This window comes from Diabrotica undecimpunctata, chromosome 5 (genome assembly GCF_040954645.1).
Source record: "Diabrotica undecimpunctata isolate CICGRU chromosome 5, icDiaUnde3, whole genome shotgun sequence".
Lineage (NCBI taxonomy): Eukaryota > Metazoa > Arthropoda > Insecta > Coleoptera > Chrysomelidae > Diabrotica > Diabrotica undecimpunctata.
This window is the reverse complement of record NC_092807.1, coordinates 65,935,325-65,963,095: the sequence shown is the minus strand read 5'-3', so window position 1 is coordinate 65,963,095 and position 27,771 is coordinate 65,935,325. Positions and strand designations below refer to the sequence as shown.

General features: G+C 31.1%; 1 protein-coding gene across 5 annotated transcripts in view; it reads left to right on the top strand.

Moving 5' to 3' along the window:
- The window catches only part of LOC140441359 (TBC1 domain family member 1-like), a 515,776-nt gene that overhangs the window by 339,849 nt on the left and 148,156 nt on the right, over positions 1–27,771 (top strand). The window contains exon 1 of one of the 5 annotated variants that reach the window (XM_072532033.1): positions 1,164–1,298. The exons of 2 other annotated variants lie outside the window; for them this stretch is intronic. Coding sequence is in view for 1 of the 3 variants with exons in the window: in XM_072532032.1 (XP_072388133.1) it covers positions 25,751–25,816 (66 nt within the window). In the remaining 2 variants the exon portion in view is untranslated. Of the gene's footprint in view, positions 1–1,163; positions 1,299–25,433; positions 25,817–27,771 lie in introns of those variants that run through there. 2 more of the 5 variants (XM_072532034.1, XM_072532032.1) reach the window with 2 other exon arrangements.

Genomic DNA, 27,771 nt, shown 5'->3' with positions numbered 1-27,771 from the left:
GATTCAAGCTCCTGTGGTATGCAGATGATACAATAGTGTTTTTCAATACCATAGAAGGGCTGCAAAACTTAATGAACAAAATAACGGAAACAAGTAGAAAATATGGACTGGATATAAACACCAGCAAAACCAAGCTAATGATCATCAGCAAGGAAAACATAACTGGAGCAAATCTGTATGTGAACCAAATGAGAATTGAACGTGTCTCACAATACAACTACTTGGTAACTATAATCAATGAGTCGTGGGACAATATCCAAGAGATTAAATGTCGCATTGGAAAGGCAAAAAGTGCATACTTGACTATGAGTTTTGTGTTCAAGAGCCATTATCTCACTTTAGAAACAAAAATAAGGCTCCTTAAATGTTATGTGTACTCAGTGCTTCTGTACGGAGTAGAAACGTGGACATTGAAGGCGGAAACTCTTTGAGCTATGGTCATACAGAAGGATTCTGAAGATATGGAAGGATGTACAGACAAAGTCATCAATGAAGAAGTACTACGGAGGATGAACACAACTGCCGATTTGGTCAACATCGTGAAGAGCCGTAAGCTGCAGTACTTGGGACATATAATGAAAAATCAAGGCAGATACGAGCTACTTTATTGCATTTTGCAAGGTAAAATTGAAGGAAAAAAGGCTCCAGGACGAAGAAGAATATCCTGGCTTTAACCCGAGAGCATGGTATAGAAAGACCTCAACACAGCTATTTCGTATAGCAACCAACAAGTTATCATAGCCAGAATGATTGCCAACGTTCGGAACGGACAGGCACCCTAAGAAGAAGAAGAAAACATGTATCGCTGATATAAATTATTTATTGTTTAAATTGGAACAGATTTATGTATGATACAAATTTCATGCAATAATTGTCCGATCTAAACGTACCTTAAGTATTAAATTGATTGTATAAGAAGTATTTAAAGTAAAACTCAATAAATAAAAGTAGAAAGCTAAAGAAAATATGGAAAATAAAGAAAATAAATAAATAAAGTAAGAAAATAAAGCTAGTTTGATGTTAAACTATATATAAATAAATACATCACTAAGCTGACTGTGTATATAACAAAAACCTTGTATTGATAAATAAAATATGTCCGCAATTCAATTGTTTCCCGACAATTACATTTAATTGATATGTTATGTACTTGTAGTCTAAATGCCAATCATAGCGCTAGTATTAAAATTATCACGAATAAAAGACATTTACCGAGAAAAGATCCGTTGTGTGTTGTAAAAAAAGTGATGTTTTGGTAATGGTTTTAGTAATTTAATGTCTGCTAATCTGTCAAAAAGGTATATGTATAACAGATCCCTGATGGTGAAAATATTAAAATAACTTAAGACCTAGTCTGTAACTTCTACAGTGGTACTTAAATATTTACATAATAATTTAACTACAGACCACTAAACTAATTTAAAACTTCGAGATTTATGTTATTGAATTTATAAATTGTATTTGATAATACTGGTAACCGAATTATATTTCTTCTTCTTTTTCTTTTGGCATCCTAACCCTGGATAGGTCTTTGCCTGTCTGGCTATGTTCTTCTATTCAGATCTCTGTTGTGCCCTGCTTCTCAATTGTCTTATATTCACAGTTTACAGGTCGTCTTCCACGTCATCCAACCATCCCGTTTTTGGTCTTCTTTTTTTCGTCTTCTTGTCCGCTTCCATCGTAATATTTTCTTTGTTGATTTTGTATCTTATTGTCTCTGGATATGTGTCAGCCATGACAATCTCTGAGTATTACCAAATCTTTCAATATCGTGCTTCATTTAATTCATTAGTCTCGTCGTTTCTCTTGATTTTTCATATGCCGTCTTCCATTACTCCGGGATGTATACTTTTCCCAGTATCTTTCTCTCGAATGTCTTGAATTGCCCTTCTTTTTTGTCATTACCCAGGTCTCACAACCATAGGTTTAATTAATGTTCTGTAGATAGTGATGTTAGTTTTTTTATCTAATCATTTTGATGTTGTTATATAATAAATAGTACAATTGTATATTTATTAACCCTGTAAAAGGCTAATCATTAAAAACTGTAAAAATATTTCAACTATCCATAAAAAGGATGTTATTGGGATATCTGTTATCATTTATTTTGTTTTGTGAAAAAAAAAATAAATAAAATGCTGTATTTTGAGAAAAAAAACATGTTACCAAAATGGGAACGTTGGCATCTATAGGTCACATATAACAAAGTAATATCATTGCAGTAAAAACATATTTTATTCCTTTTATTATAAGAAAACTAACAAAAGTTAAAATAAAACTATAAACCTAATGTTAGAAATAAATATGTGAGCAAGCTGAGTGATATTTATCAAAACAAAAATTTTTATGTAGACGCTTTTCACATGTAGTGTAGTCTAAGCATGTGTTTCTTCGGCATACAGTACATCTACCTTGTGATGTACTTTTAGAAATATGATTTATTCCATCAAATCGCATATCTCTAAGAACTGGACAAGTTGGACCACCTTTTCTTTTTCTTGAGCTTGCTCCAAATTTGATTAGTGCCGTAGCAACATTTCTTCAAAAATCCAAATGAGTTATAGTACTTTTAGGATTTACGTGTTGGTAGAAACGGAATGCTGCTACTACCGCTAAATTTAAGGTGTGAGAAAATAAATTCCGCCACCATTTCTTTTTATCTTAATCTTGGACGATAACTAGCACACATTCTATCGCAAAGGTCGACACCACCCATTCCAAAATTGTACTTCTTGATCAAATTTAGTTGTGGAACTTCTTTTCTATTTTCAGATTTTACTCTTCTTGTCGCATTTTGGAGCGGATTGATGGAGAAATGATTGCTTGCTATTGTAACTGCAGCGTTGTCATTCCACTTGACGCAAATAACAGTACCATCGGATTTGTAATCAAATGTTCCCCGATCTTACTTTTTTGTTGTTTTTGATGATACCAATGGACATTTATTTATTCTGTTCTCACGCACAGTTCCACATGCCCGAATACCTCTATCACACAAGCTTGTCAATAGTGAATAACTGGTAAAAAAATTAAAAAAAAAAACATTATGGTTGTTGGGGTTCTCAATTACGTCTAACATTTTATTTACAACGTGGGAACCTAAAGACATCTTTCTATCTATTGTTTTACCGCAGTATATCTCTAAATTATAGGGGAATCTATCTTGGCATAACATCCATATTTTGAAACCGAATCTTATTGGTTTATTTTTTATGAACATTTTAGTTTTATGAACATCAAATTTTTTGTAGTTTTGTTTCTGCATATCATATAATTCTGCAACTCTTGCAATTTTGTTACCAACTGCAAGGTTGGCATTATCACACATATGAAGATAGACCAGTAATCATGCTCAGAAGGAACATGGTGATATCCGCTTATCAAAAGTAACCCAAACAGTAAAGTTGTGAATATTTTTCTCTGTGAGCGTAGAGTTAGGTATTATGATGAATAAATTCAACTATTTCAGATGTGAAAAATAATGAAAAACTTTCGAACTCAGATTTGTCCGTATTCGTCACCTACTCTTGGTGATGTGGACGCTTGAGCTTGAATTCCAACCTTCTCATTCTTTTTCCATTTACGTTAAATCGATACATTTTCTTCCTTATCTTCGTCGGAAGATTCATAAGCGTGAATTTCTACTTTACCGGGTACTTCGTCTGGTATATCAGGAATATCTAACACCTGATCGTCAATAGTATCCTCGTCGCTTTCAGTACCTTGATCAGCTGACTCAGGTGGAAGAATAATAATATCCACTGATTTTGCGGACATATGCTTTTTTTTACTGCCACCAACTTACCCATAAAAATTTTTGGATCCAACGATATATCCATTTTTCCACTGAAACAAAACTAAAACTCAAAATTATTATAAACACCACGTGTTTTCTTCTAGCAATCTCGTGACGACTAATCCAAGCCGTTACAATTATGCGCGGTCATTCTCTAGGGAATCTTGAATAACAGTGTTTCGCTGTTGCTAATGTTCCTATTTTGGGAACAATGAATGGCGAACGTGATATCTTTAGAAATGAGTTACCTAAAAGGTGTTTTTTGTAAATATTTCCTTTATATAATTCATGTACTGTATTTCTATTCAACAATAAATTACAGTGCGGTACATATCGACTCGCAGTAACAACTTTAGCACAAAATAGCAAGTGACATGAATTTGGACGCCATTTTACGCGGTTTTTATATGAATCTTGTAAGTAAAAAAAACATCTCAACAGAAAGTAAGAATGGGATATACAGAAAGCATATTTGTTACAATATTTGAAAATATTTCAATATTTTCTGAATTTATCTTATTTTTTACTGCGTTCCCAAAATGGGAACATTGTCGTTTAAAAGGTTTTGCTAATAAATAAGACACACGTGGATTCGACTTACTTTTTTATTGGCAGAACTATGATTGACTGATTGACATAAGACATCATATTTAAAACATAAGTGGTCTCTTTACCGACAATCTTCCTCGCTTAAAAAAAGTAAAAAAACAATTGCGTACCCCGGAGGTAAACGACACTATGTCCATTTTTATCGAAATTTAGATTATTGCACTTTTGAATATAACTTTTCTGGCTCTACACATGGGTAAAGCATACTATGTTCAGAGACAATTTTACAGCAAGTTACCGACTTTTTAATAAACACCAAGTCCACTTCCAGTCAGAGGTAAACAACACCATGTGGACTTCATCAGGTGTTGTTTCATCATCATCCAGCCTCAAGAGTCCACTGCTGAACATAGGCCTCTTCCTCATGTTTCCAACCCCGTCTATCTTGCGCCGCTCTCATCCAGTTTTTATTGAGTTTTCTTAAATCGTCAGTCCATCTTGTAGGTGGTCGACCGACGCTTCTCTTGTCTTCCCTTGGCCTCCATTCCAATAACCTCTTTGTCCATCGCCCATCTGTCATTCTGGCTATGTGTCCTGCCCATCTCCATTTTAGTCTGGCTATCTTCTCGATGATGTCAGTCACTCCGGTTCTTCTCCTGATGTCTTCGTTGGTTATTCTGTCTCGCAGAGTTATTCCTAACATGGACCGCTCCATTCTTCTCTGCGTGACTCTCAGTTTGGTAGCTGCTGCTGGTGTTGTTTACCTCTACTATATGTGTGCACCGTCATTTACCATCCGGACATAGTGTTATGTACCCTTGTACACTTCGTGTCATATAAAAATGGTACACTTTTTTTTCCCAGTGTAAACCAGTGTTCAGACCAGAGATATATAAGAGAGCCTCTCTTATATATCTCTGGTTCAGACTGGAGAAAATGTTTCTTGAAACAATTCATTGTTGTCATCACAGATAACGGAATTGCACTAAATCTAAATAAAAAAAATAACGTTTAAAAATGTGTTTAGATAAATATCATTTTTATTATTAACAACAAAAAACGGTATCTAATAAATTTAATAACCCTAGTAAAATGTTTGAAGAATTTTTTAATAATGGAGATATGACAAAATACTATTATTTCAGCAGTTTCGAATTATAATACATATATTTAAATTCCACACTTGTTCACTGTAAAAGTTATTCATTTTGTATAAATTTCAGTAAAACACACTGAAAATTTTTTTAATTTTTTCAGTGTGTTTTATTTATTCTAGTATGCCACAACTCAATACAGTTTTGTGCTACACTTTACGAGAAACGAATGACAGCTCTCGATTTGAAATTAAACATAATAATTTAAAGTCATGTCAAAATTTTTTATTTTTTAACATTATTTAATTAAAATATTTTCATAAATTATAATAAAACACGATTCAAGTCTTTTTTTTTTGGCTGGTTTGATATAATATATTCGTTATAAGAAAGAAGTGGACAAAAATGATAATTTATTTGGAGATGAAAATTCGGATATTGATAAAATCTATGAGCCTCTCGGACGACAATGATATGAGACGTATAAGTAAACCAGCGAAAACAAAGGTAAAAGAGAAAGCTATTATTACTCCTACGATTAGTGGGGCAATAAAAAAAAATCTTCTTCAGGACGATTTATCCCTAAGCAGTGATGCAGGCAATTTCAATGAACATAATGAAGTTATTTTAGAAGAAGAGAAAAATGTTAAAAGAAAGGTACAAAATATACCTAAGTGCAAACAAAAAGGTAAAAAACGTGTAGTAAATGAACAAAATTGGGCCTGTAATGTTCGCAAACGAAAAATAGCTGGTGGGAAAGAGTATCTCAGTAAAAGAGAAAGAGACATGCCTGCAAAAATGTTAAAGCCTCCTTGCATGTGTCACATGAAATGCTCTGAAAGATTGCCAGAATACGAAAGACAAAAAAATTTCAACTCATACTGGACTGAGACAACCGTTTCAGATCTTAAAAAGCAATTTATCTTCTCATGTATCGACATCCAACCTACTCTTCGATCAAGAAAAAAAGATCTTAATTCTACCAAATCTAAAAATAATACACTACACTACCATTTTAAAGTGAACAATCGGTTATTGAAGGTGTGCAAGGTTATGTGTTTAAACACACTTTGTATATCTAATTTAGTAGTAGCAAATATGTTGAAAAAAATTGAGCCAGGAGATTTAATAAAAGCTAATCAAAGAGGTAGACACACGCCAACCAATAAAACTCCTACTGAAACCATAAATAGTATACATCAACATATTAAATCATTCCCAAAATACGACAGTCATTATTCCAGAGAAAGGAGTAAGAGAGATTATCTGGGCACAGAACTTACAATAGAAAAGATGTATCAACTGTACATTGATAAATGCAATGAAAGACACGTAGATCTAAAGTTCAGAGCAAAAAAGTGGTTGTACGCAGATATTTTTAATAAAAACTTCAAGTTGTCGTTTAAACCGCCCGAAAGAGACATTTGCGATACATGCAGTACATTCACCGCTCAATTAAAAAATAATCTTACTGCAGATAAACTAACCAGTGTACAGGCTGATCATGATGCTAACCTAATTGAATCTAAAACTCGGTATAACTTAAAACAATTGGACTTTATAATAGCTAAAGATTCACCAAAATACAAAGTACTATCTGGTGATTTGCAAAAATGTTTGCCTTTACCACTAACAAACAATAATTGTATTAGTTTCTACAAAAGGAAGCTTTGGACATTAAATTTTACATTACATGATGCCAGTGATTCCTCTGTACAATGTATAATGTGGGACGAATCTAAAGGGGTCCGAGGTGCAAATAAAATTGCCTCGTCAATTTTGAAATGGGCTGACAATACAATTCCAGGTAGTCAAGTAGAGGACATCACTCTTTGGACCGATAACTGCTATGGACAAAATGAAAATATAAGTGCTATTATATAATAAATATTATTATAATGTGCTATTTTTGGATACTGCAAATAAAGACGATTACTCAAAAGTGTTTACTGAAAGGGCACACACATATGGAAGCAGACACTGTTCATGCTTTAATCGAAAGAAAAAGAAAGAAACTCTCCAATTTGGTTATTTTAACACCATGGGACTGGCAACAACTAGTTAGGTAAACATCAGGTAAATACAGAGTGCACAATATGGAACTTGCATATTTCAAAAACTTCAAAACGCTGTTCGATAAGAAATTGTCATCTAATCCTCCTTTTGTAAGTAGAAAAAAAGATGTTAATAAAGACCCTGTTCTACTGTCAACATGTGTTTTCCTACAAGTCCAACAAGAACACATTGGAAAGTTCTTTTATAAGACCGATTTCAATAATCAAAATATGTATGAAGTGGACTTCATGAGGTATTGAAGACAGCAAGTAACGTTTCCAGTCCAATTAAATCAAGTCTCAGTAATCCCATTACCAATCACAAAACAAAAGTACAATGACTTAATTGCACTACTGCCTTTTATTCCGTCAGTTTGTCATGCGTTTTATCAAAATTTAACACATAGCGATGTAGCCCCAAACGATTACCCACAAGAAGATGAAGATTATATGGAGCATCTTTAACAATTTTGAAACTTGTCGTCTATAATTTTACTTAATTATTATAACATTATAATATTTACCTCTAATAAAATAATAGTATAGGCTGCTTAATATGTTTGTATTGTTTATTTCGTAAAGACCTTAACATGCAATGCCACATTATTTAATAAAGTTGTTAGAGGTAAACAACACTATGTCCAACTACACATTTTAAAAAAAATTTTAAGTAATGAACGGTAAACCTCAGGTATATAACACTTCATGAAATGAAAGACGATTATACACACCACAATAATAATATATTAATCTTGGTTAAATATAAGAAACATTGAGTATTTACTGATTACAAATTTAAAAAATTTTAAAACTGCTCTCCTGAAAAAGTACGAAAATGGACATAGTGTCCTTTACCTCCGAGGTATACAAACAGATCTTATAAATCTAATTTGGTTTTGTAGGAACCTTGATTACTCTACCTAAACGAGTAGCAGTAACTTTTGGAGTGGTAGGAAGTCTGGCCTTAGTTTTATTAAAGATCTTTTTAGTGTTTTCATTATAATCATTGATAATGTACTGCTGTAATAATATACTGCTTTATTTGTTGATTGATATTTCATTGATACTTTTCTACACATTTCGTTATTAGGGTTTACATGTGTAACTGATTCTTGCGCAGAATAATTTACAACTATTTCAATAGAAGAAACTATCGGTTTTTGTTCGGTATAGGTATCTTTCTCAAATTTACATTTCCTAGCATGTACAATATTTATATTTTCCCCTATTTGTACTAAATATGTTGACGCACTTACAACTCGTACTATCTTACCCTTGGACCATAACTTGGTTCATTTATGCTTTACATATACAACTTTGTTAGGATTATATAGTTTCTGCAATACACGTTTTATTATTCTGATCCCTTTTCTTTGTCTTCTAGAGTTTCGTAGAAGTCATGTTCTATCTGTTTCGAGAAGCTCTACCAGTGTTTCCTTTTTATTTGTCTAAGTAGAGTATTCGTTTTATTTCTGATTCGTTTATAGTGTTTGTATGTTTGTTGTGTTTTTTGTGTTCTGTATATTAAAAAGGCTTTCTCCTTTTCTTTACATTTTGTTTTTACTTCCTTTCTAAATCATGAGTTTTTCCCAGCTTTCCTCGTAATATATATATATATATATATATATATATATATATATATATATATATATATATATATATAAACACTTACTACTCTGCTTATCGACTTATGAGCAGAGTAATAAGCTTATTTACTTAAAATAAAGTAATTAAACATAAACACACAATAATAATGAAAATAAAAGTTATGAATTCTATTCTATATTCAACAAATTTCAAAAATGACTAGAATCATTAAACAAAATTTTAAAAGAAAAAATTAAGGGTACTTAAATTTTAAAAAACTTAAATGTTTGTTTTAATTATAAAGAAATATTAACCTAAACAAATATAACCTTACCTAACCTATTCTTACCCAACCTAAACCAACCTAACCAAACCTGACCCAACCTAACCTAAACAAAACTAATTAAGATAAAATATATTAGTGGGTGTATATTATTAAGTTAGAATATATTAGATCCCTTCCTGTGCTATGAAATGACCTACCTACGCGTCCTAAACAAAACTAATTAAGAATAAACATAACAGGAAGGGAACTCAAATTATCCTATAATAACCAAACCTAATCCAACTTAACTAAAACTTATTAAGATGAAATATATTTGTTGGTTTAGATTATTAAAATAAAAATATATGAGTTTCCATCCTGCGCTGTGAGATGACTTACAGGCGTTGGTAGATCATTTCACAACCCAAGGAGCGAACTTAACTTATTGTAACCTAACTTAACCCAACCCAACCCAACCTAATCGAAACTAATTAAGATAAAATATATTAATGGGTATATATTATTAAGATAAAATAATGTAAGATGACTAGCCGATGCCCTACGGGCGTCTGTAGGTCATATTATGTCGTAGATTATCAGGACCCATGTGCAGGGTCGATCTTCATAATCGTAAAAAGGGTCGTCCTCAAAATCGTAAAGGTAAAAATATATTTTTTACCTTTAAATTTATTAATTCTTCGGCACTTTTAACTGCTATTCGACCTGTCCAAAACCACATTATATAAAATACAGTTCTGACTGGTACTTTCAGTCCTTCAAAAAATGTACCAATGCATATAGGATACATCTTCTTTGATGTACACCAAAAACCATGGTTTAATTTTTACGACTCTTTTGGTCTGACTGTACATGGACGTCGATCATTTCTTACTTTACACTTAAATTGTTCTTTAATTAATCCAATATTTTCAAATTTTGGATTAATTCCGCATTAATTCGTTTTTGTTTGTGTAATTATTTTTGTGTAAAAAACATAAACTAAACTTACTTGAATATTAAATATCAAATTTTGTAAATTAGATCCAGAAATATTTTTATTTCTTTATATTTTTATGGTATATATTTTTGTATTAGTTATTTATTGAACAAAAATAATTTTGTTGTATTAGGTTTGGCCGTATTTAGTACCGATTACAAACGGTTTGTGATTTGTAGTATAATGTACATGTTTAGTTATAAACTCTTTGGAATAAGTTTCTAATTTTGTGTTTTACAAATACCTAAAATTTGATGTTTTGCATTTGTCATTGTCGTTTGTCAAATCTCTTTTTTTTTGCATATTTTGGATCTAATTAGTTTTTTAATTCTTTTTCGTCGCGTTTTTTGGATTTATTGTTTAATATTATTAAAGTATTCTTAGTTTGATTTGCTTTAAATTAATTTAATGTTTTGAGTATATTTTATTTTTTAGTAACTATTGTATTAACCCTTTAAACGCCGAATCATTAAAAACTAAACAAATTTCAACTATCCATAAAAAAGATGTTATTGGGATATCTTTTATAATTTTGTTTTGTGAAAAAAAAATAAAATGCTGTTTTTGAGAAAAAAACCATGTTCCCAAAATGGGAACGTTGGCATCTATAAGTCACAACATATAACAAAGTAATATCATTGCAGTAAAAACATATTTTATTCCATATATTATAACAAAACTAACAAAATTTAAAATAAAACTATAAATCTAATGTTACAAATAATATGTTAGCAAGGTGAGTGATATTTATCAAAACAAAAATTTTTATGTAGACGCTTTTCACATTTAGTACACTCTAAGCGTGTGTTTCTTTGGCATACAGTACATCTACCTTGTGATGTACTTTTAGAAATATGATTTATTCCATCAAATCGTATATCTCTAAGAACTGGACAAGTTGGACCACCTTTTCTTTTTCTTGAGCTTGCTCCAACTTTGATTAGCGCCATAGCAACATTTCTTCGAAAATCCAAATGAGTTATAGTACTTTCAGGATTTACGTGTTGGTAGAAACGGAATGCTGCTACCACCGCTAAATTTAAGGAGTGAGAAAATAAATTCCACCACCATTTTTTTGATCTTAATCTTGGACGATAACTAGCACACATTCTATCGCAAAGGTCGACACCACCCATTCCAAAATTGTACTTCTTGATCAAATTTGGTTGTGGAACTTCTTTTCTATTTTCAGATTTTACTCTTCTTGTCGCATTTTGGAGCGGACTGATGGAGAAATGATTGCTTGCTATTGTAACTGCAGCGTTGTCATTCCACTTGACGCAAATAACTGTACCATCGGATTTGTAATCAAATGTTCCCCGATCTTGCTTCTTTATTGTTTTTGATGATACCAATGGACATTTATTTATTCTGTTCTCACGCACAGTTCCACATGCCCGAATACCTCTATCACACAAGCTTGACAATAGTGAATAACTGGTGAAGAAATTGTCAAAAAATACATTATGGTTGTTGGGGTTCTCAATTACTTCTAACATTTTATTTACAACGTGGGAACCTAAAGGCATCTTTCTATCTATTGTTTTACCGCAGTATATCTCTAAATTATAGGGGAATCCATCTTGTCCGCATAACATCCATATTTTGAAACCGAATCGTATTGGTTTATTTTTTATGAACATCTTAGCCGAGTGATGCCCATGATACGGAATCATCGATTCATCTATGCTGAGATTTTCATGGAAAACTCCAAATTTTTTGAAGTTTTTTTCAGCATATCATATAATTCTGCAACTTTTGCAACTTTATTACCAACTGGAAGGTTGGCATTATCACAAATATGAAGATAACGTTTTATAAGTCGGAACCTTTGCCGACTCATTATTTTCGAAAAAATTGGAGCCTGCATGTCATCTGCAGTAGACCAGTAATCATCCTCAGAAGGAACATGGTGATATCCGCTTATCAAAAGTAACCCCAAAAACTGACGAAGTTCTTCCTCAGAAACAGTAAAGTTGTGAATATTTTTATCTCTATGAGCGTAGAGTTCGGTATTATGACGAATAAATTGAACTATTTCAGATGTAAAAAATAATGAAAAAATTTCGAACTCAGATTTGCCCAAGTGTTCATCGCCTACTCTTGGTGGTGTGGAAGCTTGAGCTTGAATTCCAACCTTCTCACTCTTTTTCCATTTACGTTGAACCGATACATTTTCTTCCTTATCTTCGTCGGAAGATTCATAAGCGTGAATTTCTACTTCACCGGGTACTTCGTCTGGTATATCAGGAATATCTAACACCTGATCGTCAATAGTATCCTCGTCGCTTTCAGTACCTTGATCAGCTGAATCAGGTGGAAGAATAACAATATCCACTGGTTCTGCGGACGTTGAAGCTTCCACATCGTCGAGTGCATGTATTAGAAATCTATGCCTTCGTATAGATGATCTAAGTGTATAAAAATATATCTAAGTATTATGCTTTTTTTTGTTGCCACCAACTTACCCATAAAAACTTTTTGGATCCAAAGATATATCCATTTTTTCACTGAAATAAAACTAAAACTCAAAATTATTATAAACACCACGTGTTTTCTTCGTCGTAACGTCGTGACGACTAATCCAAGCCGTTACAATTACGCGCGGTCATTCTCTAGGGAACCTTGAATAACAGTGTTTCGCTGTTGCCAACGTTCCCATTTTGGGAACAATGAATGCTGAACGTGATATCTTTAGAAATAAGTTACGTAAATGTGTTTTTTGTAAATATTTCCTTTATATAATTCATTTACTGTATTTCTATTCAAAAATAAATCACAGTTTGGTACATATCGACTCCCAGTAACAACTTTAGCACAAAAAAGCAAGTGATATGAATTTGGACGTCATTTTGCGCGGTTTCTAGATGAATCCCGTAAGTAAAAAAAACATTTCAGCTAACAGAAAGTAAGAATGGGACATACAGAAAGCATATTTGTTACAATATTTGAAAATATTTCAATATTTTCTGAATCCAACTTATTTTTTACTGTGTTCCCAAAATGGGAACGTTGGCGTTTAAAAGGTTAATTTAAATTTCTTGGAATAAAAAACTTAAGATGGAACGTAACCAATTATATTATTATTTCTATTATCTATAGTAATAATAATAAATAATATATATGGCTAATATAGATTCAGACCACTTCTGGGTAGGTGCAAAAATAAAAGGAATAATTTCAAACGCAAAAAAAAAGAAAAGGGCAAGAAGAGCTCTCGTCATAATTTAAAACTCTGAAAAGAGTCCCGTACACTAGAAAAGTATTAAAATTATCTTGAAAATGAAAATACAATTGATGATCATTTAACAGCTAGCAAGCAATGGGATATATGTAGAACAATTAAGGAAGCTATGGATGACGTGCTAGAACCAGAAGAACATACTTAACGGTTGGTTCGATGATGAATGTGAAGATATCACTAAAAGAAAAAAGTATGTATATATACTTATGCAACAAAGAAGAACACGGGATAAAGGCAAGCGTATGAAGAACTCAGGAAGAAGAAAAACCGCGTGCATCAAAGAAAACAGCAGACCTTGGAAAATCAGATTATGCAAAAGCTTCAATTACTACTCGTAAAGGGAAAAAATGAAACTCGAAAGTTCTATAGCGTCCTAAATAAGACAAGAAAAGAATTCAAACTATTTGCCAACAATCTGTGAAGCCATTTAAGTAAGTACGTGGAAAAACGCCATATCAAATTGACTAGATTTTTGTCCTACGTCAAATCTAAAAAAAAACCAATAAGTTTAACATTTATACGTTTCATCTCTTTGTGATCTTTAAGTCAGCGTAGCGTGTTAAAATATAAATGATATGAAGCCATAAATGAACTTAACATTCCCCATTAATTAATAAGACTTATAAAAAACAACTATAAGTAAAGTGATCTGCAGAGTGCAAATACAATTGATGCTGCCACAAGCCTTTTAAACATATGTGGGGTTACGGCAAGGAGATGCGCTAGTACATCTTCTCTTTAATATAGCATTAGCAAAGACTAGAAGAGATGTCGAGTTACACAACGATGGAACAATATTGAATAAGTCAACGAAGATTGTGGCTTACGCTGACCATTTTGATTTACTCCACACGAGGATTTAAGGAGATGCCGTCCAACTACTTGACGGCCACACAAAATATGGACCTTAAAATAAATGAGGAAAAAACCAGGAAGACCGTTGTGGTCGATGCCAAATAATAGAGATAGAGCTAGAAACGCCGAACAAAACTTTAGCATAGCCAACTATAATTTTGAGGTAGTAAATAAGTTAACCTATCTGGGTTCTCCCATCACAACCGATAATGACACATCTGTAGAAGTAAAACAAAGGGTACTGATAGCAAACGAATGATATTTTGAACTTAAATGGTAGAGGTGTAATATCTTTCATAAACATAGGTACATAGGTAGGTGTAGATGGTTTGGACATGTGTCAAGATCAAATGAGAATTACTCACACAGACAAATCCTATTAGCGGCCCCAGTAGGAAATAGGAGTAGAGGTATACCAAGACTGAGATGGAGGGATGGTGTGGACGACGATGCATGAAATACCGGCGCAGCAAACTGGCAACGGTTGGCGATGAACAAAAACTTCTGGCAAAATAGACTGAGGAAGGTCGAGGCTCAACTAGGGATGTAGCAGCATTGATGATAATGATGATTATCTATAATATATTTATTTAAAATTTTTAAGAATCCCTACTATAGTATTCGGCTTTTCAAGAAGGTGACCAGGTATCGGCTAACGCGAATCAAGTTTTGTAGGTACGAGAGGTATGAGATTATTATTAATCGAACTGTACAACAACTACAGAAAAAATTACGCAACTTTTGCCATAAAATTTTTTAAGAAGTTGTTGAAAGTTATTTCGTTCGATTTCAAAGTAAAACATAAAAATTGCACCACAGTAAATTGCGAAAACCGTTGGACGTTTTAGAAAGATATTTTAGAACATACATAGATAACAGATAAAAAACAGAAAGAGGGAGAAATGATTTTGAATTGGTAGAAGAAATGGGCCAAATACTCGACACAAAAAGAATATTGTACTTAAGTGCGTAATAAGCACAAACATCAAATGATGATTACAAATGTACACCATCAATATTTCGTGATGTAAGAGTTACGCCATTAAAATAGCTGGAGAAACATGAATATAATGATGTTAGATTTACAAATTAAAGAAGGAAAAGGACGACTGCAAGGTCCTGGGTGAACTTCTTGCCAAACAAAATATTTAATATCTGGAACAACTTGTACCAAGATACCATATTGGCAACTAGTGTTAACATCTTGAAAAATAAACTTTGTTATTGTTTCAATATTTTTGTATGGTATACTCAATTGTAACTCCATAATGGGTAATTTAAGAATGATATTTTTCTTTGTTTTTTGGCCATAATAGGAGCTCGCTCCTCTCCCCTTACTTGCAATATAATAATATAATAATAATATGTACCACCCAAGCTAGTACAAAAACATTTTTTACAAGATCAGACCTTAGTCTAGAGCTCAGATTTCGAATGATCAGATGTTACGTTTTTTTTGTTTTGCTGTATGGCTGTGAAAGTTGGACAATCGACTCTCAAACAGAAAAAAGAGTAAATGCATTTGAAATGTATATATACAGACGGATGCTGAGAATTTCATGGATACAAATAGTTACCAACGGTGAGGTACTTCGGCGCATGAGTAAATAAAAAGAATTACCCAGCATAATAAAAGAGAGAAAAATACAATACTTCGGTCATGTGCTAAGAGGTGAAAGATACGAATTATTCCAAATCATATTGAAAGGTAAAGTGCAGGGGAAAAGATCAGTTGGAAGACGTCAGAACTCGTGGCTGAAAGACCTGAGAAGATGGTTTGACCGCTCATCCACAAAAATCTTTCGTGCAGCTGTTTCCAAAGCTACTGTAGCTTTGTAATTGTAACTGGCATAATAATAATTGTAAATGCCAATTTTAACAATTGCCATTTGGATCGTCAAAGTTCGAAAGGACACGGCGCAATAAGAAGAAGATATAATAATATTAAATCGTTAATACTTTCTATAACAACACCACACATTTAAGTTCTTTAAAATTTAGGTAAACTAAATTTTTTCTTTAAAAATATCGGTTAATAATTTTAGTACTTTTCAGAATTTGTTAAATATAATAAAGAATGTATTCATCATTTACATTTTTATTATTATCTCGTATTTGTGTTTAATTACTTAATTTTAATTATCATTATATTCTAAAAAATAGTATGCATGTAAATCGATGAGTAGAGTAATAAATGTTTATGCATGCAATTGCGTAATGTATGAACAGTATTCACTTAAAAAGAGTACGGGGAATATTTGTAATACCAAACATTTCTATAGATTTGGAAACGTGGCAGTCATTTCTCAATATAGCCGCCTAAAAAGTGTTTTGAAAAGTGTGTGAAGTTTTTTTTGAAAATAGTCTAAAATTATGTATATTTTCATAATTTCCAAAAACTTTTGTCGAAAGCGCGTGGCTGTTAACCCGACCGGAACCTATTTACCAGTTATTAATGGTAAATACAAGATCTAGTGATTCGGATAAAGAAATAAATGCGTCCGGACCTCCCGCATGGTTTTTAAAAATTAAAGAAGATGCTGAAGAAGAAACGTAGACAAGATGAGGAAGATAAACGTAAGTAAGAGAAAGAGAAAAAGGAGAAACAGGCAAGAGGAGAAAGAGAAACAGGCAAGAACAGAGTGAGGAAAATAAGAAGCGTAGACAAGAAGAGGAAGAGAAAGGGAAGAGGCGTAGAAAAGTAGGGGTAGAAATTATAAATATTTTATCTCAATTTTACGAATATTTTAAGCTAAAAGTAAGTGAAATGACTAGTAGAATAGATAAATTAGAAGAACAACATAACTATATACAAACTGGTTTAGAAAGTAAAATAATAGAAAAAAACAACGATTTAGAAAATAAAATTACACAACAACAAAACGGTTTAAAAAATGATTTAGAAAATAAAATAGTACAACATCAAAACGTTTTTAATTTTAATTGAGAAATAATGATAATAATAATAATTGAATAATATTAATAAAAATTAATATTCAAGTTTCATTATCTAACGATCGCTTCATCATCCTCCATAATTGAACCAGGCAGGATAAGAACTAGCAAAATTTTAAAACAACCCACATTTGATCAAACAGTAAGAGAAACTTTTAGTTTTCAATTCGAAGCTGCAGCTAGAGCAAATGGCTGGAATGAGAAAAAACTCGCAGGTTCTTTGCTTATGTCGCATTGAGGACAGGTAGCAACCATGTTTCAATTTCTTTCTCAGGATTTACCCAGTTATATCTCTCTCGTTGAAGCTTTAGAGACAAAATATGGCCAGCAGCGTCTAAAGTAGGTTTTCCAAAGTCAGCTCAAAGTTCGATGCCAAAAACATAACGAATGCCCGCAAAAATTGAAAGCCGATATTAAAAGACTATTTCATTTGGCGTACTCTCAGTCACCCTAAGATTATCTGGAAAAATTGGAATACGCGCATTTATAAATGGACTACAGGATGTTGAAAATCAAAACAGAAGATGTTTTAATTACGGGAGAATAGGACATTTGCAAAATAATTGCAGATGCCCATTTCAGGCAAGGACATAAGAACCAAATAATGAGCTCAGAAGGTCGCCCAGATTGACATATAGTCCTACTAGAAATACTAGCAAATATATGTTTCCAAGGAATCGATTTCCCACAAGTGACCACAGAAGTGAAAAAGATATGTACATTTAAAGGAGTAACTAGCCATTAGTAAAAATGAAATTAATTTTGCAGAATGAACAATTACAATTATTCCAAGATGCTTTGAACAAATTACTGATTCAAAGTCAGTATCAGCTCGAAGAGACAAATAATGTAACCGAAAAAGTAAGTCTGCGAAGGACCACAGTTAAACAGCAGGAGAATAATGATCAGGCTTCCCTAAAAAACCTTGAAAAAAGTAAAAAAAAAAAAAAGATTATGACCTAAAAGTCATACGAGAATGGCTTAATAATGGAGTAAGACGTAATTGGTAGGAAATAACCACATACAGTCGAACTATAAACGCAGACTGGGCTTAATGGAAAATCTGTGTTTTTCCAATTTTCTATTATATCGGAAGTGTCAATGTTCCGATGAGGTACGTACAGTTTAACAAATGGTACTGCCAAAATCACATAATAAAAGTGTGTTGCAAGAACTACGTAGCAGCTTTTCTGGAGGACATTTTGGAGCCAAAAGAACACTGGCCAGAGTTAAAGACAGTTACTATTTTCCTTGGGAATAAGGCACGATATAAGGTAAAATTAGTTTTTTTTTGTCGTTTCGATTTTAACTTCGGAAATCGTTCTTACACGGAAATAATTAAATAATTAAAATAATTAAAAAATTATCTAATAATTTAATTTTCTCTGACTCGTTCATATTCAAAATTCAGACATATATTATACATTTCAAAGTAGACGACTTTATTGTAAGATAGGTAATTCGATTACATCAAATCAACTTGAGAATACCTGTTAGAAAAAATCATTGCATGTGATCCGTCTTTAAAAAGACAACCGTTAGTGATTCCATAATAAATCATGAGGAAAAACTAGAAAAAATCCCCATGATACTATCCCGACATGCTAAGTATTTAGTCTTATAGTATTTAGTTTTAAGTCTTTAGTATTTAATCTTATATTAAGTTTACTCCCAATAAACACCAAACTCTTATTTTATATGTATGTTATTTTAAAACATAAATGATGTATTCTAGTTATTGACTTACTTAGTCAATAGTGGTATTCTGTTTTTATTGATTTTTCCCGAGAAATTTGCGACGCAATTGGTCTCATTTAGCGTAATTAAAGCCGCTTTTTTGGTTTTTCTCTTTTTACCATCTGTTTCTTCCAGGACTATACTTAAATCTTTTCATTGAACCCTATGTTCATTTCCCATGCATGTTTACATCAAATTCTCTATTTTTGATATAAGATTGGTGTTCACATATTCCAACATTTAATGGTCTTGATGTTTCACCTAAATAAAAATGATCGAATTCACAAGGTATTTTATAAATACAAATCTTTATTCTTTCTTGTTCATTGTTAGGTTTAATTTTATATAAAATAGATCTTAATGTTTTTGTTGTTTTAGATGTTGTTAAAATATTGAATTTACTTCCTATCGATTTAAGTTTTTTTGATAATCCTTTTATGTATGATAAGGAATTTAATGATTCCCTTTATAATATTGATGTTGTGGTTTGATTTGAAATTTAGATATCTGTTGATGTATGTTGGTTTTCTATACACTTCAGTCTCATATCCAGTATCCTTCTTTGAAATTTAAAACGTCCAAGAAAGTTATTCTGTTACTTTATTTTTTTCCCTCTAGTAAATGGTATTGTCTCTTCTTTATCGTTTATATAATTCAGAAATATGTTAACAACTTTGGTTCAGGAGGCCTTATTTAGAATACATCATCTACATATCTCCACTATACTTTGGTTTTTAAATAATAATTGTTTCAAAACCTTCCATAAATATATTAGCTAATAATAGAGATAAACTATAGCACATGGTTAGACGAGATTCTACTAGTAAGAAATGCGATTTATGTAACGGTAGAAAAAGCTCTATAAAAAGAAGTCGTGGTAAAATGGCGCAATATCTCTCCGGAGAGTCTTTTGAATGACTTAATATGATACACGTCATATTAGGACATGGAGTTCCTTTAGAATTAAATTCTGATCAAGGACAAAATTTTTAATCAGAATTATGACAAGAATTAATGAAAATCTTGGGTATTAAGAAAACTAGCACTACGCCTGTCCATCCAAATCGGACGGAATGGTTGAAAGTCATAATAGAACTGTTTGTCAATAACTTTCAATTTCTGTTGCTGATAATTAAAAAGATTGGGATACTTTAATTCCTCTATTCCTCTTAGCCTAAAGAAGTTCCGAACATGAATCAACTAGTTATTCTCTATCGATAATGATCACCGGAATAGAAATAAAGCTTCCTCAAGATCTAATTTTCGGAAGATTGGTTATACAATCAGTATGGTTATACAATCCCACATATACGAAAGGACTTTGTCCGAAACTTCAACGCAACTGGGAAGACCCGTACACCGTCCTGCAGAACATTACGATCTAATCTACCATATCCAGGTTTCAGCTATAAGTAAATTCAAAGTATTTCATATCGAGAGACTAGCTCCATACCGTGTAACTGATTGATCCACCCCTTTGGCTTCAATCGATCTCTGATAGTCCAGTTAGTTCATCATTATCATCATCAATCAGCCCTGAGTTGTCCATTGTTGAACATAGGCCTACTCTAGACTTTTCCATCTGCTTCTGTTCTGCGCCTCTGCTATCCACCAATTGGTCACGATTCTTTTGAGGTCGTCGGTCCATCGCGTTGGGGGTCTTCCTCGGCTTCGCTTGTCAGCCCGTGGTCTCCACTCAAGCAATTTTTTTGTCCAACTGTCGTCTTTCATTCTTGCAACATGTCCTGCCCATCTCCATTTTTGCCTTGTAATATGTTGGATAATGTCTTCCACTCCGGTTCGTCTACTATATACTTTTCGAGACCAATAACTATAAAGGAGTTAAATTTAAAATTCCTGAAATTTCTAGTGAAGTGTGGAATGTCAGAATATATATATATATATATATATATATATATATATATATATATATATATATATATATATATATATATATATATATATAAGAAATACTGGATATTAGTGACTGTCAATATAAACAAACAACACAGTTTATTAGGGTTGCAGTCAGAAAATTGGCCGGGATGTTAATGAAACACTCTTATCACTTTTCGTCTAGCTTTCGGAATCGTTTTGTTCCTTTTTTAAGACACTATAATAAGAAAAAAGTGTAAATATTTATAAAATATCACAAATCTTCAGTGCAACTTACTAGTCGTTGAGATTATTTACAAAAGCATAGACACTCAACATTAATAACAACACACATAAAATATAAAATAGTGGACAAAATACATTTAAAATTCTTTAAAATTTAGATACAAGTAGTAAAAATTTTGTTGTCATCTTTTACTAGTGTGTTTTAACTCTGGCACATAGAGAACAAAAAGAAAAGAAAAAATCCTATGATTAAAAAGTAATTAGGTGTATTTAATATCATGTTTCTTTTTAAGAAATACTAGAGGCCCATCTTAGGTGATTTTAATTTTTAAACCTGTCTTAATGGTATGCAACATGTTATGCATATAACTGTAATTTGTGTGGGTACGGGTACAGGTAGATATTAATTTTATTTTGGATGTTTTTTAGATAAGACATAGATAAACTGAGCAACATTTATTGTTACTTACTGGAAAAACATCCAAAATAAAATTAATATCTACCTGTACCCGTACCCACACAAATTACAGTTATATGCATAACATGTTGCATACCATTAAGACAGGTTTAAAAATTAAAATCACCTAAGATGGGCCTCTAGTATTTCTTAAAAAGAAACATGATATTAAATACACCTAATTACTTTTTAATCATAGGATTTTTTCTTTTCTTTTTGTTCTCTATGTGCCAGAGTTAAAACACACTAGTAAAAGATGACAACAAAATTTTTACTACTTGTACCTAAATTTTAAAGAATTTTAAATGTATTTTGTCCACTATTTTATATTTTATGTGTGTTGTTATTAATGTTGAGTGTCTATGCTTTTGTAAATAATCTCAACGACTAGTAAGTTGCACTGAAGATTTGTGATATTTTATAAATATTTACACTTTTTTCTTATTATAGTGTCTTGAAAAAGGAACAAAACGATTCCGAAAGCTAGACGAAAAGTCATAAGAGTGTTTCATTAACATCCCGGCCAATTTTCTGACTGCAACCCTAATAAACTGTGTTGTTTGTATATATATATATATATATATATATATATATATATATATATATATATATGTATATATATGTATATATATGTATATATATATATATATATATATATATATATATATATATATATATATAAAATAAACAGATTATGTTGACAGTTAGTATCAGCTGTATTTTGAGTTTTGAAGTTTATAAATAATTGTCAGTCTGTTCAAGTAATGCAGTATTGTTGCTGTTTCGAAGTTATTTTAAAGAAGTATACCATTATTAAAAGAACAAAATGAATTTAGTTATAGTTAAAAAAGTCAGACAATCATTAGACAAGTTGTAGAAAGAAATGTTAACATTTGATTTGTATTTCTTTAAACATTTATTTATACAATAGCATAAAAACTTACAAAATATAAAATTTGAGTTATCCGTTGTATACAACGTAGCAGGTTTTGTTAGTGTATCGTGTATGAAATTAAAGTCTTAAACAAAATCGAGTTATTACCATGATAACATAAATTTTTGTCAACTATAAAAAGTGTTTGAAAGTAAAATTATTAAGAAGTAATATACCTCCCAATAGAGTCATCGCAATGAACAACGCTCCTTATCATAATACTCAAAAGGATAAAACACCAACCTTTGCATCAGCAAAGAGCAAAATGATAGATTAATTAAATGCTAGAAATATTTCTTTTCCTACTAATATGCTCTGACCACATCTGTACGCCATTAAAAAATTATATAAACCGAAATATCTATACTTTTCTGTTGATTCCATTGTTAGAAATAACAGATATGACGTATTCGGGTTTCCACCATATCATCCAGAATTAAGCCCACTAAATCTGGTTTGGGCAGCACTAAAAAATGTTGGAACACGAAATGTAGGTTTCACTTTCAATTTAAAAATTGTTGGATGAGTTGATATAATATTTTGCATAGAAGATTGGAAAAAAAATGTAGACAATGTGAAAATTAGAAAGGACGATTTCGTTTCAAGGGAACCATTATTTGATGCTGCAACATAATCATATATTATTAATTGTGTAAAGATTCCGAAAGCAAAGATATAATCTCAGAGACACTGACGACAGCAATGAGAATTTGATTTCATTTCAAATTTTATTCTCCAAACTTCTAGCTTGTTTAAATTATTTATATAGTATAAAGAATTTATATTAACTGAACATCGTTAATAACTATTTTCCGTCGACCATCCATTTATGATTAATTTTAACACCCTCAAAATCATTGATTAATGACCCCTATTAATGAATGATTTTCTATTATTGAACGATTTTATTATAGGCAACACAACATACATTGCTTGTATAATAATTTAACCACATTTAACGCTCTGTGATTGGCAGTGACCTGTGGTGTAGGCAACCAAACATATAGGTACCTATTTATATTCCCACTAAAAAATTATTTAAAATGACATAGCCGCTGTAAGTACTGTCTGTCATTGTATGTCATTATTTATCGTTAAGTAAATAAAAATTTAAACTAAGATATTTTTATTTCTGAAGAGTTCGGTCGACGGAAAAGTTTTGTAACGAACTCGTGAATTAAAATGGCGATTAACAATCTCGAACATTAACGCACTCGCTTCGCTCACGCGTTAATATATCTCAATTGTTAAAGGCCCTTATTAATACACTTGTTGGTTAAATAACTATTAACATTGAAACATTTTGCAACTTACGTGTATTGCTATCCTGGACGTGCTGTATGTGGTAGTTAAGCTTCTTCTATGACTTTTTTTGCAGATAGCAATAATGCTTCTGTTATAGCTTCTTCGGGTTTCTTGACGTTCATGTTTGTGATTTTTTTTGCTTTTGCCTTCTTTAATTTTGGTTTAGTGAAAAAAATATTTTGTACTTCCTCCGTTGTTGGTGATATTGAAGAGACTCAGTTCAGACTCAAGCAGAGTTCAGAACTTGTGAGTGAACTTATCTTTCTTCTCAAGGTTATTTACTACTTCAATATGGGTTGATTGGTTTTCAGTTTGGAAAGTTGTGATATATTGTTCTGTATTGCTTGGAAAGAGAGATTGGACACCAGCTGTATCTACTCTATCTGTTTATTGCATTGGTAACGTTATACACCATCAGAAAGGAAGATTCTGTAAGACATATTTTAAAATTACCAATTATAAATGAAGGGTCGTTTGAATCTTCTGGTGGAGAAAAGTATGCTTGTCTTTGAAAATTCAAAACATGGCTATAGTAATGATTTTGTATAACTTGTTGAAAAAATATATTGGAGATAACAAAGATAACAAATTAAAAGCAAGACTTTTTAGGTGTTCTTTAATTTGCAATGGGTGGGATGGTTGAACACACATCTGATAGCAATAGTCTAGTAGTGGGTGTAATTATTTTACGTGCCGGGATAAAATGATCTTTTCTGATGAGATAAATCAAGACTCTATTATTTGATATTCTCGAGTCAGACAATATGGTTTTACGTTCTATGGATGGAAATACAACTGCTTGTTCTTTGGTTGGAAAATTAGGCACCGGCTGTTTGAAAACTACTATGTAGGCTAGTGTAATCTTCGTTGAATTAAGTATTGCGGAGTCCTTTAATCAGATATTACTCGTGTACATAAATATATACTTTTTTTTTAAATTTAGGGGGAATTTTGTTTCAAAAATGTCATTTCAATTTAAAAATTAAATCCATGCGGTTTTGTTACCTGTTACATTAAGAAAAACTTAAAAGGATTTCTACTTAATCACTTGCTAAGTACCTACTGGGGTATTTTGTTAATGTAGGTTAATATTAAAATTTTTTAATATTGGTAGGTAAATATTGGATTCTACCATTTTTTTATCTTCAATATATTACGATAAATGGACTTAGATTACTGTCATACAACAAATAACTACTATACAAGTAGGTATAACAAGTTTTGCAGATTTATAAAAACGATGGACACTTGAAAATTCTATAAGATTATGATAAAGTGTATTTCAAATCTTGTTAATTTTCACGTATTAAAAATAAAAAAATTAAGATGCCAACGAAAATGGTTTCTGTCATTAGTACCCACGGCCCAATAATATAGTATTTTAAAAAACATACATAAAAACGTTTAACAAGCATTGATTAGTTAAATTGTTTTCTAAATTCTTATTAGTTAATACCGCACACTCTACAGAAGTGTGATATTTATTTTTAACCTACCTTCGTCATTGCTCTTGCCGTCAATATGTTTCACGACAGGGTTATTTAGAATAACTTGAAACAAAACGTAGAAAGTTTAATTGAAAGTCACTAATTATTGCCGCATTAAAAAATGAAAATATTAAAACGTACGACAAGAATTCTATTATATAATATGTGTTAAATCAATGTGCAAGATGCTTTAATTGCAAGTTTCTAAAATTGGAAACGTATTAAGTATTATTCTGTGATAATTTATTTGTGATATAAAACTACGGTTTACAATAATTTATTAAATAATTGTGGTGCGATATTCAACATAATCATGATCACAGTTCCAAATATTACCTACTCTTCGCATAGCGATGCTTCATATATCGGGCAAAAAGCTGTAAGTATGATATTAGTAGTAGGATATTATGCAGAGTTTATATTGTATGATTGTAAGATTAGTTCGATGATTCATGATTCGTTGAAATGTGTGAAAGTGTGAATATATATATATATATATATATATATATATATATATATATATATATATATATATATATATATATATATATATATATATATATATATATATATATATATATTGTTATGATGTGTTTTTTTGTTTGAATGATGAGCAATGAGTATTTTTAATAATATAATATATAGGGTTTTTATCGCGGTTCTCAAAGAATTAGCTTGTAAGTACTTTTTTAAATTATCTTTATTATAACTATTATGAAACATACATACATATCTAACCTAGTCAATGTAAATTTAAAATAAACTATCTTTAAATTGATGTTCTTATAAAACTAATTAAATTCTATAGACAATGTTAAATTTTAAACAAACTATCTTCAAAATTGAAATTGTTATGACATTAACTAAATTATATTAACAAAATTTTGTACCTTTCTTTCACTGAATGCCTAAATGAACTGTTTTCCACTATATTATATTCTAATCACCACTGAAAGTCTTCGTACTTCGGTTATCCTTGTTTTTGTGAAATTACTTTTTTCAATTATCAGCTTCTACCAATTTAAGATATAGTTTTCTTCACCAGCATTTCTACACCACCAACCAAACCAGCAAACAGCATTTATATTTATTCTTCTTTTCAATATACCAATATCCAATTATTATAAGTTGATTTATACTAATCTCCAACCATAATATAATTTAATTTCTTCCAATATACTTTTATAATCTTCAATAATTATTTGTGTACAATTATAAATGTGCATTAATTATATGCATAATTTTTAATCTTCATTTAACTCACTATATTAAACAATTCTACTATTTGTACCTGATTCACTGACTCCAACTAACTTTCATATTTCTTACTAAACTTTTCTGACTGACTTCTTGAAAATTCTGAACAATTTACTTCACTAAATGTGTCTATGTACTAACTTTCATAATGAACTGGCCTGACTTCTGACTAAAAACTTAAAAACTGCCAAAAAACTGCCATCTTGAATCCAAATCACGGGTATTTATATGTTTTTTGGATTTCTAGAACCATCTCGTAAGATATCATGTTCCAATTTGTTCTATCAAATACTTGTCTGAATTTTCTGGAACAAACCATTTCGCAAACATGGCCATCTCCGGAGATCCAGAGAATTCCATTCTTTTCTATTAATAATTTTGTTTACATTTAGGCTTTTCAGATCAGAATATATAATTAAATTAGTAACTAACACTCTAATTTAATAAAATACACATTTCAAACAATATATTATTATAACCCACTTTATATTCGTAAATATTCTTAAACGTCACTTCAGAGTATAAATATCTGTCAATCTCCGAGAGTATTTTTGGTTGCCTAAGCACATGGCTCACTTAAATTTATTTACAACATAAAAATTACTAAAATACAATTTTTTACAATTATTATATGCTAATTTATTAAAAATGCCCTCACATAAATAATTTTTATAAAATTCTCTAGTATATAACTTATTTAAAATAATCAAATACTTTTTTATATCTAATATTATGTAGTATATAACTTATAAATTATTTTCTATAAACCCCAATCGTCACAATACCCCAAAAATAATATTTAAAATAAATAATTTACTTATTATTTTTTTAAATATTAATTTTCTCATACCTTATTAAATTTAATAAATCAAATTTTTTTTTTTTATTTAAAATGTGTTAAATACATCCCTGTTCGCTGTCTATGTCAAAACAGAGAACAACGGAGCACAGTTCGGCTATTCTATGGTCAAACTGTCATGTCAAATGGAGCAATGGATGCGATATCAGAGAATAAAATATAACCTTAATTAAAAATATAATAGATATGGTGTTCTGTTTATTTATAGACAAAATCTA